The 15,079-nt window shown below is 39.1% G+C and overlaps 1 protein-coding gene across 1 annotated transcript in view; it reads left to right on the forward strand.

The window, feature by feature from the left end:
• Positions 1–15,079, forward strand: part of IFTAP (intraflagellar transport associated protein) — a 63,650-nt gene that overhangs the window by 29,944 nt on the left and 18,627 nt on the right. Inside the window, exons 3-5 of the mRNA XM_032414125.1 lie at positions 7,993–8,150; positions 9,764–9,835; positions 11,249–11,315. Of these exons, the coding sequence (XP_032270016.1) occupies positions 7,993–8,150; positions 9,764–9,835; positions 11,249–11,315 (297 nt within the window). The remainder of the gene's footprint in view (positions 1–7,992; positions 8,151–9,763; positions 9,836–11,248; positions 11,316–15,079) is intronic.

Raw genomic sequence — 15,079 nt, forward strand, 5'->3', positions numbered from 1 at the left:
TGCTGCTTCCTAACGAGGTGGTCTTGGGTAAGTTTTTAAAATCTCTGAGTTTCAGTATTATCATCTGTAAAATGGATATAATAACCTCTACCTCACAGATGTGTTATTAGGATTAAATAATTATATATACAAAACCCACAAATACATATTTATGTTTATTTATGTTAACAGTACCTAAATTATAGTAAGGTCTCAACCTAATATTTTCATTCATGTATATATTCAGCACATTTATTATAATTATTTTATAAAAGTGATATCATACTATAATACTTTTTGTAACTTGCTTTTTCACATAATGTATTAGGAACTTCCCAGTTAATAAATATGATTATTTAACAAAATTGTTAAAGACTGCATGGTATTCAGTTGTGTGGATGTGCTATAATTTAACCATTCTCTTTTTTGTTGGGCATTTAATTATTTCCAATTTTTGGCCATTATAAATGATGTCACATTGCACATCCTCATTCATTCAATAAATGTTTATTGAACACCTACTGTATGCCAAGTAGTGCTCACATAAGTGACCGAAAGAGACAAAGGTCATTACTTTCAGGGAATTTGCATCCTAGAAGGGGGAGAGTGCAACAAACAGTAAACATAATATATAATATAATATATAAGAAAAATATTTGTGTTAGAAGATAGTAACTGCTCTGTTAAAGAAAAAAAATACACAGAGCAGGATATGGGGATCATGAGTGCTGGTGGGGGATATAGGGTTGCATTTTTATGTAGAGTGATGCAGTTAGGCCTCTTTGGGAAGGTAAAATGTGAATGAAGATGGGAAGGAGCTGATGGAGGAAAGTCTGTGGATTCTTAAAGGAAAGGTATTTGAGGCCAAGGGAATAACCAGTGTGGAGGCCTGGTGACAGCAGCTGGGTCTGGTTGAGGAGCAGTGAGGAGGTCAGTGTGGCCGAAGTGGCAGGAGCAAGGGGGAGAGGGGGAGCTGAGGTCAGAGGTATGGAGGTGGTGGGGCAGACGAGGCGTGGCTGTGGATAGCCTCGTAGGTCCTCGTAATGCCTTTGGCCTTATTTATTTATTTTTTCAGTAGCTACATCTTTGTACCCTTCTTATTTATGGCCTTTGGATACATTTTCACACATGGAAATTCAAAGATATGCAAAAATTTAAGGCCTTGATTCAGTAAAAGTTTTCAAGGGAATAGATAGACATTTTTGACTTTGTAGTGAAATCTTTGCCCACATGCTTAATTATTTCTTTTGGATAAATTCTTAGACATGGAAATGCTAGCTTAAAGATATGCAAAATGTTGTGCCTTTGAGTGAGTAAAAGTTTTAAGGGAATGAATTATATGTCTCTCGCAGGCAGAGGCCATGTCTTATAACTTTCTTAACTCCTCCTCGAGTCTTCCAGCTCAGCATGCGGTGAACTCACTGGTTGAAGGGTTGAGCATCACTCTACGTTCAGTCTTAAACGTTACATGCCCTTTGGAGTGGAGAGTGAATATTTTCCCTTTCAGGAACTGTGAGTAATTTCCTGACAGAGAGGTCCCTGCTTTCTTTAGGCTTACATTTTAGTGAGAAGAGGTGGGCAATGAACAACAAGAGAGGTAGTTTTAGGTGATTTCAGATAAATCTGAAGAAAACAGGACCACATAATAGAGTGGCCTCATGCTAAGGCTGTGACCATGTGAGGAGATAAGATGAGCAGAGAGTTTTAGCCTCAGTGAGTATGTGCATTCTTCCCATTGTCTGGGTGTGGAGGGAAGCTGGAACTCTGTCCTTGTCTTTTGCTTTGGTTTCATCCTGTTGTGGCACCGCATGGAATTGGGTTAGCAATGGTGGTCCTTGGATCAAACTCAACATCAGAATCAAGGGGGTACAAGATGTGGAAACCACCCAAATGTCCATTCACTGGTGAATGGAAAAAACAAAATGGGAGCTATCCAGGCGGTGGATAAAAAGGAGCGAAGTACTGATGAAGCTCAAAGATGTTACGCTAAGTGCAGAAGTCAGGCACAAAGACCACATATTGTATGATTACATTTATATGGAATGTCTAGAAAAGGCAGATCTATAGCCACAAAAAATAGATTCGTGGTGTGGTTTGCCTGAAGTTAGACGTAGGAACAGGGAGTGACTACAAATGAGCACCCCAGACCTTTTTGGGGTGATGGAAAGGACCTAAAAATTTAATTGTGGTGATGGTTGCACAACTCTGTGTTGACTAAAAATCATTGAATTGTGCATTTAAAATAAGTGAATTTTGTAAATTATACCTCAGTAATGGAGAAATGGAGCTACTATTCATGGATACTTAGATTTTTATTGTATGTTCTTCACTGGATGAGTATACAATACAGCCTTGTGACTCTGCATTTGGTTCAAGAATGAGGAGAGTCCTGTTTGTCTCTCTTAATATTTCCTACTAAGAAAATAAATTGTATGGGCATAGACTTGAAAGTTTTAAGTAGGTAAGGATTGTGATACAAAAAGAAAGGAACTTCTTGGATGCAACAAGATCCCACCCTGTGTAGACAGTGTCGGCAGCAGGTGTCACCCTGTTAAGGGTCCTGGCAGCTAAGGAAAGCTGTGCTCAAATGTGCTCTATCTGCTGCTACTGTGGGCCACCCCCCTTCCGTGGCCTTGGCTAAATCGTTGGGAAGGTGAGCTTATCTTACGGGGTGACATGTGTAGCCTCTCTGCACCAAAGTGTAATCCATTTCACAGGTGGCAAGCGTGCTGTATTATCTACTTCCATCTTCACAGAGATTGGTAGAAAAAAAAAAAAAAGAAAGGAAAGTTACAGGGCATGCCAAATTAAATTAAAAGAATAGTACAGATCGCAGTGGGAAGATAAGGTGAATATTCTGAGTTATCTAGAGGGAGGAAATATAACCACTTGGAGATAGTGTCTTCATTTCTGTTTTAGAAACAAAAAAAGAACTCCCTTTGTGAGCTCTTTTTTCCTTTCTTAAATCCTTTGCTGAGGGTTCCTTTAGTTCCTACCTGGATTACTACCTCTACTTTCTACGGCTAGCTCCAGAGTCTGGTCTACTCTGCTCCATTCTACCCATTTCCTCTCCTTAGAGCGCAGCTCTAATTGTGACTCCCAAGGGCCTAGGTAAACTAGAGAGTTTTTGTCAGGCCCTCCAAATATAAGCCCTTCCACATGTCACTGATCGTGCGCTCCCATCTTCCTGGAATACTCTGTGACTCTTCCTCAGGGGCTTTGCTCATGCCGTTTTCCCTCTGTGGGATAACCTCAACAGTGCTCACCTGTGGAAACTGTCACTGCTTTCCAAAGCCCAGCTCAGATGCTCCATGCCTATGTGAAGCCTTCTGTGATTCTCCCAAACCTATTGTGATTTTGCCATTCTCTTACTTTGGACTCCCTTCCATTGTCTGCCATAGGTGTGTTCTCTTTTGGTGGTTGGCATACTGGTCTTAACTTCTTAGTTTGTCAACTCTGTAAGGGCAGGGACTGGGTCTTGCCCATCTTTGTCGCCTCGCATATCGTTGATGCCCGGAATATAACTTTTCAGATTGAATGGATTGCATAACTCAACTGCCACTTGGATTTTCTTCCTGTAAATCAACTTTCAGCTACTTTACTCTCTCTTCACATTTTTCTCTCTGTGAGTACCTAAAACTGGATGTTTCAAAAATTTCAACTTATTGCTGTTGTGTCCCTCATCTTGGGCTTTGACACACGTTTTTTCCGGGCCAGGGTTGTACATTTGTGTCTTGGCAGCTTGAGAGCTATAACTGTGAATAATGAGTCAATTATCATCCAGCCTCGGGGAAAGCACAGTTATTCCTGACTGGCCAGGCTGAGGTAATCCTCTCCTCCCTGTGCCCTTTCAAATGAAGAACATAAAACAGTTGGAATTCAGAGCACTGCAAAGGGAATTTAGACAAAACATTTGTCTGCTGAATTTAACTTCCTTGGATTTATTCTGATTTATGATTGATTGGTTTTTAAATTGCTTATTTAATCCTAATGACTATCGCTCCAGGGGAGGCCAGATACCAAGGAGCATGTGATCAAGAAGCAGTGGAGTGAAGTAGTTTGGCTGGACAAATCAAGAGCAAATATTATTGTCCAGAGAAACATTGCTCTAGGCTAGGAATATAATGTGAAAATCACCCCCTGACTTTCAAAGTACCCAGCCTTGTTATAAGCATGATTGCTTATCCCCTATTCTCTTTGCAGAAGGCTTTTTGCAACTACCCAGTGTTGCACAGAATTTCCCCCCCATGAATTTTTCTTTCCTTCTAGCAACATAGTCACTATCTCTTCTTGACTGAGAACATGCTCTTGATTTATATTGCCATTGACCATGGTGCAGAAGTACAGACACTCGAGGTTGTTGTCAGGATTTGGTCATGAATTCTGATGTTGGTTGTGTTGATCTGTGAAAACTCTCCTGCCACTGTGGTGATACTTCTCAGCACAAGGGGTGTTGTCTACTCTGGCTTTTATATGGACTATTTGAATTTTTAAAACGTTTTTTTTCAAAATGGAGTTCTCTGAAAGCGATCACTTTCATCCAGATGATATACAATCAGTATGTGATTAGTGTTTAATTTATTGAAGCATCTGTGGTTTCCACCTTTTCAAGGAATGAAATATTTTTCTTTGACCTGAAATTAGACATGGTAGGTCTAGTTGGTGGCTTTGTAAGGGAGATCTGTTGGAAGCTTGTCTGTTTGGTATCAAAAGAAAATTGAAATTCCATTGCTTCAGAATAATGCAACCTTTAGGAGAAAAACAACAACAACAACAATAAAAAGCCTTTGTTTCATCTGTATTGAAGTTTTGACTCAGAAATGTCCAAAGAAACTCTCTTTCAGGTCTCAGTAATCTACTTGTGCTCTGAAATATTGCTGCTAGATTTCTGAAGTGTGTTATGTCCGACACTGACTTCAAAGCAAGAAACATTAGGGCTGAGATGAAAGGGGGAAAAGGACTTGATGGACACAGAAACAGAAGGAGATGAGACAGACACTTGGGTGGCACGTTCGGATTGCCACCAGGATAACTCTGGGAGGCTTTAGGCTACTTTGGATTCTGGGCTATGCCAACATCTGCCATTTTGACATTATCATATTGAAAAAAGAACTTTTTTCCTATCTTATTCTGCCAAGAGATTTGTTTTTTGCTGCTTTTTCAAAAAATGATAAAAGCCTTTATGAGAAGCACTTCTGGGTCTTTGGAGTGATAGAGTATATATTCTTGTGAAACTACTTTCAAGGTTCAGGAAGAAGGCCTAAACTGTAGGTTCCATCAGAGAGAGAACAAGTTCTTTTCTGAATCTTCTGGTATTTTTTAAATGAAAGCTTTATGTTTATGAAAGGAAGTTTTAAAAGGATGAACAAGGTATTTTGTTAGATTTGAGACCCCAACAATAGCTCAACATCAGCATTGGAACCTGGGACTTTGTTATATATTGCTCTTTAGTTTGAAGGAGTTTCATCTGGTTATCTGTCAGATCACCTGGTGTGTGACGGGAAATGGCAGAGGCATACATTGAGTGATTATGAGAATAAATAGAGCTTGTCCTTGCAGAGCATCTGTTCTTCCCAAACATCACTGTGCTTTTGAGGTTTTTAAGTCAATAGACTATTACAATAGTGTGCTGGGACATAGTATTTTCTCAGTCAATACTAGATTTACATTGTGCTAGTCTTAAAGGATAAGCAGGGAGAAGGGAACTGTGCGACCTCCTATTAGAACAGTGCACTGAGGAATGACAGGTAGTCACAGGAAGTTTTCTTGCCTCTAACTTTGACAGAGTTTGAGGACCTGTTTCATTCCTCACATAACTTCTGTTTCCAAGCATTTCTATGCGTATCTCATGCTACCCTGCTACCATTGCTTATTTTTGCCCTAGGACTGATTTAGGACCCTTCTGGGGGCGGTAAAAGGGGAAGAAGTCCAGGAGGAGAAGTCCTAAGACCATCTTTACCTCACTTATCTGATCTTTCCTAGTGCTGGTTGGTTACTCCAGCAGAATTCTTGGCAAGCCTCCCACTAACTCACTCATTCTCCCCCCTCCCCGCCTCCCTACCCCCATGCCAGCTACCGAGGCTAATGCTTCACATCAGAGTTTCTACTCTAACAGTGGAAGCTAGTTAGGAGCCACAGATGCTGGTGTAGGAGTCAGTAGGGAGAGCTGGCCGGAACTTGTGTTATTTATTAATACAACCCTTTTAAAGAGAAAGTGATACAGTACTTGCATTTTCCTGCTCTGGCTTATTGGGTATTAATAACATGTTATAGACTAGGTTACCTTATCTCTGTGCTCCAACAGTAGTCCTGTGTTAATGTCCTATAGATACCGCTACAAGTCTTCACTCTGCCAATGATGGGGTAGAAGGAAGCAAAGAAAGGACTCGAGTTGCAGCAGGCTGTGAAAAAGAAGCTCACTGACTCTGATGCAACTAATAGCTCAAGAGAAACAAAGCATGGCCACTGGGCTGGATTAGGCTGTCTCGTAACCCCTTTAGTTAGATACCTGCCTCATAGGTCACAGTCAGACAGTCACAGCTCACAGGTCAGACAGTCCTTGTGACTCTGGAGCCTTTTCATGGTGGAGCACCATAAGGGGATGGAACAGGGTTCTCCAATCTGCTTGATTTCTGCCCTTGGCCTCTTCTGAATCTCTTTATCACTCTCCTCTTGATCACTACATAGATTCCTGCATTTGCTATTGTCATTTGCAGCAAGTCACTTCTGGTTTTGGAATGTACTGTGCACCCTTGGTTCTTCTTGTGCTATTGTAAACTTTTCTTCTTTGTCTCTTTTCTGGGATTTTTTTTTTTTTCTTTTTTCTGCTTCGTTCTTCTGTTCTCTAAGGACGTGTTGCCTTCATTTGCTATATTACTCTAAGCGGTATAGCACTGTGGTTGGGAGTGTGGATTCTGAGTCAGAAGGCCTGGGTTCAAATCCCCATTGTGCTATTTACCAGCTGTGTAACTTTGAACAAGTTACTCGATCTCTTTGTAGGCCTTGGTTTCCTCATCTGTAAAATGGGGGTACTAATGGTACCTACCTCTAGGGTTGTTGTGGGCTTTAAATGAGATTTATGAGATGCTCGTAAAAGAGTATCTGACACTCAATAAATGTTAACCCTAATTATTAATTCTAATATAGAAAGCATTTTATGGCCTAAACCATTATCCCAGTGTAATTTTTACCAGGTATTTACCTATAGCTGCGATATCTCTCCTGCATTTTAGCCTACATGTGCAGCTGCCTCTGGGACATTTCCCTCACAGTTTCTACTGGCACTTCAAATGAACATTATCAAAGCTTAATTCATTATCTCTCATCCAAATTTATCCCCCACATTTCTGTTAATGGCATCATGTTATCATTATCTTCTCAGCCTCTTAATTTAGGATTAATCTTAGGCTTTCCTTATCCTAAGAAGATAATCATGAATGTGCATAGATTTAGTACAAAGGTATAAATTGTTTATAGTTTTAAATTGTCAAGAATAGTCAAACATTGCTTTTTAGAAGTATATGGATGCACAGATAAAATATGAGAAAAATAGCCATTGAAAAAACTTGTTACAGCTTTTCTGTTTTGTAGGATTGTGAGTGATTTTCTAATTTTAATTTTTTCTTTTACAAATTTTCCAAAATCACCCATATGTTGCTTCCATATAAGGAAAACCTCCCCTTAAATTTAGAAAAAAAATGAGATAGTTAATGTCTGAGAGTTTTGCAAATACTGTACTTTATTGACCTTTTAGCAATGGCTGAGAACAGTGCTGGGTATATAGTGAGCACTTAATAAGTATTTGTTGAAAAGTGAATGAAACAGTGTTATCTTTCTATGCATTTTTAGAAATAATTTTATAAAATTCAGAGTGCTCAGTACCTCAAGCATTCAGTTTGTAGATTTTGAAGAGCAGTTTTTGTTGTTGTTGTTATTTGGAAGATTCTCAGGAAATGCAAAATAAACTAGACTGGGTGTGGCATATGTTTTCTAATATGTAACTTATCATTTCAGAGGATAATGTGGCCAAAAGAGGAGCATTTGAAACCGATTCTTCAGAAAACTTATTTCCTTCAATAAAATTTGCTCGTGAAAATGAACCAAGTGATCATCATCTTAGAAATAAAGCCATCTTTCTTCGTACTTCATCACAATGTTCAGAAGAGGAACAGGTAATACCATAGGACATTTATAGAAACAGGGAAAAAAGCATTCTTTATGAATTAAAAAGAGAAAGAAACTGTAAAAATGTAAGAAACATTGGACAGTTATTGGATCAGTAACTCAGACTCTTAATTCTAGAAGGAATGCCATTGGGAAACTTTATTAAGAATCATCATTACATTTCTTTTTCTTTCTTTTTTTTTTTTTTTAAGATTTATTTATTTGAGAAAGAGAGAGAGTGTGTGAGTGTGAGAGTTGGGGGAGGCAAACTTCCCACTGAGTGCGGAGCCCAATACAGAGCCCCGTCCCAGGACCCATGCGATCATGACCTGAGCCAAAACCAAGAGTCAGATGCTTAACTGATTGAGCCACCCAGGCACCCCAAAAATCATCATTACATTTCATGATTTCAGCAGCCGATGTTTATGATGGTAACTTGGTTAACCCCAAGTTTTTAAGTTCCTTTAAGGAACTGCCATCTAAAAATTCTTGAAATTATTTACATATTTTAGCTTGTCCTCTGTTTGGGACAAAAAAATTCCTTTTTATAGTTTTCTGTGTAAAATGGGAGTTTCTTTTATCTGCTCTGGATTCATCTCTTAAAGTAAAATCTGTTATCTTGTTTTTTCCAAGATTTAGTCATTAAATATTGGATGCACTCTTCCTAATCTTTAAGACTTAATAGACAATATTCATATTCTCCTTAGCTATGGTTTTTAACTCTCAAGGAACCCTAGGGGAAGCTGTTCTACTTTTTACAACATTTGAATTTCTACTTTCTAGCTCATCATGTCTTCCTTGTGTTATTGTGGACAAAATTGTATATGAGATTGTGATTTCATGTGAGGGAACAAAAGTCTCTGTGTTAGGAAAATGTTTATATATGGCAGAGGCCTACAATTCTTTAAATCCAGAACTTGCTTCCAATGAGATGATTATGGGACCAGAACTTTTTTTTTTTTTAAGATTTTATTTATTTATTTGACAGAGAGAGAGAGCATAAGCAGGGGGAGCAGCAGAGGGAGAGGGAGAAGCAGCTTCTCTGCTGAGCAGGGAGCCTGATATGGGGCTCAATCCCAGGACCCTGGGATCATGACCTGAACCGAAGGCAGACGCTTAACCGACTGAGCCACCCAGGCACCCCCAGAACATTTTTTTCCCCCTAGAGGATTCACTTTCTACTGGCAATCACTAGCAATTGGAATTATATTTTCTACTGAGTCTTTAACCAGCATGTGGAGAGGCATGGTCAATGATATTGTTTCCTAATAACTTAAAAATGTTGTATTAGCATTCTCTGGTTTGTCCTTGAGAGGTTCATTGGGATGGGATGGGAGGTGGGGTAATGAGGTGGGGAGCGTTCCTATTTTACACATGAGAAAACTGAGGTTAAGTAATTTACTCTAGGTTATTCTGTGGATGAGTCTAGAGGCACAAGTAGAAGTCAGACCTGAAAACTATTCCCTGACCACTACTATGGCTTAGTGGATCTGGTCCATCATGCATAGCTAATTAACAAAAACTGGAAGGGGAGTTTTATTGCCTGAAGGGCTACAAGATCAGATCCTTTATTTTTGGTAGTTTCATTTTCTCATCAAGATGCCCCCACTGTTTTTTTCAGATAGTGATAGATGAAGGCCAAAAAGTTGGCAGTTCCTTTCAAGGTGATCTGAATCGGGCAGGAAAGGTGAAGGTAAGGCATGATTCAATTTTCTTCCATAGCAAAAAATACAAAAAAGTAAAAACAAAGCAAAAAAATCCCAAAGGACCCATTTGCTGTCTCTCATACAAAATTGGAGAATTTAGCCATTTTGTCCATTTTATATATATATGTGTATATATATATATATATATATATATGTATTTTTTTTTTTTTTAAACTGGAGTTTAAATATCTTAAGCCATGCTTGGTTGGCTGGGTTCCAGATCTTTCTTCCTCAAAGCTTAGCAAATGAATGGGTGCTTCAGTAGAGAAACATGACTCTAGTCCCCCTGAAAAATCACCATTAAGAGAAATGACAATATAACAGCTTTAGTACTGAAACCATCGTGGGGAAGATCAATTTTTGCTGTCACTTGGATGCCAGGGAAGAACTGCAGTTATGTACTTAACAAACAATGGAAGCTACCATTTTTAATTCACACATAAAAGCCATGGTCTGGGACGTAGAGCTAGGGGAAGAAAGACCCAGGCTATGTTTTGAATTCCACTTATGAGATCTAAATTTGTAATTTTATGTTATTTTGTCGTGAACATGTTTTAGGTCATGAACGTAAAAGGCATTTCGACATTATGCCTTTACTCTACGAGGTCTCCTTTGTGCCAGTGGTGAAATCATTTTCTTATTTACACTCTTTGATATTCACCTGAGATGAATTAGTTCGTGTCTGAAACGTTACCATCTTGTTAATCTGAAATGTCTCATTGTCAGCTTGCTGTGGAAAGCAGTATTCTATGTGGAATAGTCTTTCATTGAAATGCTGCTATTGTGTCTGTAAAGGTCATTTGCTCTGCTTTTTACCTTTGAAGTAATTTTCGGTTTTATTTGCTCGTAAGAGAGAACACTTGATTTTTGGCCCTGCTCACCTCTCTTGTGATTTACCTGGGGCAGGATGATTTTGTTTCGAATGAACCTTTCTCTTTTGCTTTCTTTAGTTTCTTCTCTCTGACTCTTTAGAGTGAAAAGCCCATTATGGTAATAGCCAGACCTACCACCATCATTTGCTTGAGAAGCAAAAGCAGTAAAAAAAACCAAATAACAGAGACACTGTTTTGGTCTGTCACGGTGGTGGTATATATCCTGGGAGAGAATCTGGGAACAAAGTCCCTTTTCAAAAACTCCTCAGACTGTTCTTTCCCTTTTCAGTATAGAGATCTTACTATGGTGCCTACAAAATCCAGGCCAACTTCCAAATTTACCGTTTCTTTCAGATGTCTCTGGGAAAGCACAGTGAACACAAAGACCTTTAGCTGGGACTCAAAAGTTAATTAGAAAAGTGGATTCGGTTGCTCACTTTGAATGCTGTGGAAGTGGATTCATTGATTCTTGATTGCAGTTTTTCATTAGGTCTAATATACATAACAATGATGTTAATCCTTTTCTAGGTGGACAATTTCCTAGATTTAGAAGATTTGGATGTGGATGAAGAGACTCAGCCCCAAAAGAGCAAGGGTATGCTTTCTGTTTCCTCTCTATACTGCTTGACCTCTTTCCAGAAACTACAAATAAGACTTTAGACAGCTTTTTTTTTTTTTTTTTTTGGCAAGCCCTACTTGCACCTTCCCTGACTTAGGGAAAACTACAGTCCTGCAATTTCTTTTTCAGTAACAAAGATTTCAGCCGAAAGGTCAAAGCCTGTTGAAGGTTGTAAAGTCTTTGGTCTAAAATGAAATAAAGGTGCCCTCCCCCACATCCCCATATGGTTGAATTTTGGATAATTTTCTCAAGTAGAGCCAATGAGTCAAACCCTTATTTCTTAGAAGCACCATGTAAATTGAGTTATTTTTGAGTGATACATAACATATCAATTGATCATAAAAATAGCAGAATTCATCATAAAATAAAAAATAAAATAAAAATTTTTACTTTCGGGGCGCCTGGGTGGCTCAGATGGTTAAGCGTCTGCCTTCGGCTCAGGTCATGATCCCAGGGTCCTGGGATCGAGTCCCACATCGGACTCCCTGCTCAGCGGGGAGCCTGCTTCTCCCTCTGCCTCTCTCTCTCTGTCTGTCTCTTATGAATAAAGGAATAAAATCTTTAAAAAAAAAATTTTTTTTACTTTCATAAATATTTATTAAATATGTAAGCCAAACACTTAAGACTAAAGACATATTGTAAATATTTCTTTGGGGCATTTTTCCAATTGAGCTGGGCTGGGAAAGGCTTAATGCTAGTCCAGTGATGTTTATGCAGATGAGGACTTTTTCCTTTCCTGCTTAACATTACTGTGTAAACGTAGGTATACTTTGTTGCTCAAAAGACCTTTGAAATATGTTCAAAATTAGAGTTGTTTGTTTTGAAAATTGTCATTCCTAATTTAATATGCAAGAATATCTCAAAGTTGATACTGAATGTTAGGGAAGGGGCTGTTTCCCTTGGTTTGGTTGCTGGTGTTGAATTGTTGTTTACAGTCTTTAGGTATTCATAAACATGGGTGATGGTCTGATTGTTGGGGAAGGTGATTTGTTTATAATCACAAAAAGTGACAGTGCTGGATGTTGTCTCCATTTTGGGGTGGCTCTGGCTTCTCTGGTTGCCAGAATTTGAGAGGCTTTGGTAATTGGAAGCAATTAACATTTTTATTTGGCTTCCAAACATCACAGTACTCCATTGAAGGGATTGTTTCTCATGCACTCTATTAACCAGTAGACTTTGCTGGACTTTTTCCTACTTACTTGGTTCAAGTGAGATCAGATATCTAAAGGAATCACATGCTCCAGGGAGAGGTTCTCTTAACTTTAAAATCCCAGGCAGCTCTGAATTTCTTTATGTGAGCAGCTTAGGGGGTCCGACTGGATCAGAAGGGATAGCTAAGGACTTATCAGGAAGCCGGGTTTGTAGAGCAAGCACACTATTTTGGGGGAAGAGGAGATATCGAAAATGCAGATTCCTGGGTCCTATTCTTTTTTTTTTTTTAAAGATTTTATTTATTTATTTGACAGAGAGAGACACAGCGAGAGAGGGAACACAAGCAGGGGGAGTGGGAGAGGGAGAAACAGGCTTCCCACTGAACAGGGAGCCCGATGTGGGGCTCGATCCCAGGGCCCTGGGATCATGACCTGAGCCACAGGCAGACGCTTAACGACTGAGCCACCCAGGCACCCTTCCTGGATCCTATTCCTAAGAGAGAGTCTAATTCAGAAGGTCTTTGGTGACAGCATTTTTCACCACTATCCCAGGAGATTCTGATATAGTTGTCTGTGGAAGACACTTGGAGACAAATGGTTCTGGTCTGCATGTAGTACATTTGCAATATAAATTTAATTTTATAGGAAGGCACAAAAGTGTACGGGTTGGACATTTTTCATGGCTTACATTTCTTGCTTCGTGCCATTATCGAGAAAGTCTGTATACTGGCATAAACCTACATAGGTAACAAATCTGATTATGGTTATATCAGTCTTTCAAATTAACCTTTTTACCTTTTCCATTATTTTCACATTGTTTTCTTTAAATATTTTTTGAAGTTGTGTTTTTTTTTTTTATTACCAGGTCTATTTCTTTAGTTAAAAAAATAGCATAAAAACATCTCACTACTATGATTTTTCCAGCAATCAGATAACAGGCAGTGTTGCATTTGTGTGTAAGAGGTTGCTGAGGCTGAACCAGGTCTCCGTAGACTTGAATGAGCTAGTCAAGCCCATCCCACGTGTAAAATAATGTGGACAGACCAGGCTGGAAAGCAACCCAGGCTTCAATGATCTATTCCAGTTACTAAAAAGACCACCAGGGCTTCACAATTTTTATAATGTAAGATCTGGGTCATTTGAAAGGAAAAGAATATTAGTTTGAGCCAAGGTGAATTTTAGTTTGGGCCTAATTTGTATTACACTGTAAGAATGTGAGCAGACGGCAGATATTTGTATCAGATGGGAAATGTGACATTTTAAATAGGCAAGTTGCTTGTATAATTTTGGCAGCTGAGAGGTTTACTGATTAGATCCTGTTGTTATTGTTTAAGCAACAGATTTGCCCAGGGCAACAAGGAAGAGAGCCACGTATTGTTTCTCTATCATTGATTTTATTTGTTCACCTTATTTGCTTTCATAAATATTCTCCAAGATTCAGGAGCATGATTCTCTCCCAGGATTCAGCTTATCATTTTGGTGGCCCAGGCAGAGACAGATTTTCAGAGGAGCCAACCCCATGCAGCTGAATCGAGCAGTTGTCTGAGGGTAACATCTGCTGTGAAGTTTGGTGCCCTGTGTTTATTTGACATCAAGTTAACCACTTTTTCCTCCTTTGAATTCAAGGTAGGCTAGTTAACCTGATGGTTACTGTCAGGCCCCAGACTTCTATCCAGAAAAATGATTATTTGGAATAGGTATTAGTTATTATGCTGAGTCCTTAGAGCAGGAAGAAACTTCTGGTCATCTTTATTTATGTTTTCCCCTTAGTTGGCCAAGCCTGTGCTCTGGCTGAGTGCAATTGACTGAAGAGAGTCTTTTGAGGTCTTACTCTCAGAATCATACCGTCTCATACAGGTCTCTTGACTGGTGGTGGGTGTGCTTATGCTGTGGTTGATTGTGTTGGGTGAGAACAGGCAACTGACCCCTGTGTGAAGATTGGCAGCCTTATTTGATTTTCATTTTCAAGCTGTCCAGTACTCCCAATTCTAACAAAGGCATCAGTCACCTCTTTTTTAAAAAATTCTTTCCTTATCTGCAACTTTAAGCAGCTTTTTGCAGCCAATGAATGGCCTGGGACTCTTATTCAACAGACGTGTAACAACTATGACTGGAGCCTGGAATCTAATGAAGAATAAATAGATCCAGCTTCTGTCCTCATTGAATTCATTAACCAGACATTAACCAGATAATCACTAACATAGGATTATAAATTGTTCTAGATCTCATGAGAACATATGGCAGGAGAACTTAAATTTGTCTATGAGATCAGAGAAAGGTCTCTGAGAGCCTGAGATCTAAAGGATAAGTAGCTGAAGGTCCTGAGCTCAGAAACACATATTTCAGCCAACTTATAGTTTAGGTATTTTGTTTATTTTATACTTAGTACTGTTAAAAATCATTCTTTCAGGGGTACCTGGGTGGCTCAGTTGGTTAAGAATCCAACTCTTGATTCAGCTCAGGTCTTGATCTCAGGGTCTTGAGTTCAAGCCCTGCATTGGGACCCCACTGGGTGTGGAGTCTACTTAAAAAAAAATCATTCTTTCATTGCCCAGAAGATCATTAAAAACATTGAGAGAGAAAAATCCT

This window comes from Phoca vitulina, unplaced genomic scaffold (assembly GCF_004348235.1).
Source record: "Phoca vitulina isolate PV1807 unplaced genomic scaffold, GSC_HSeal_1.0 scaffold16, whole genome shotgun sequence".
In the NCBI taxonomy this organism is placed as follows: Eukaryota; Metazoa; Chordata; class Mammalia; order Carnivora; family Phocidae; genus Phoca; species Phoca vitulina.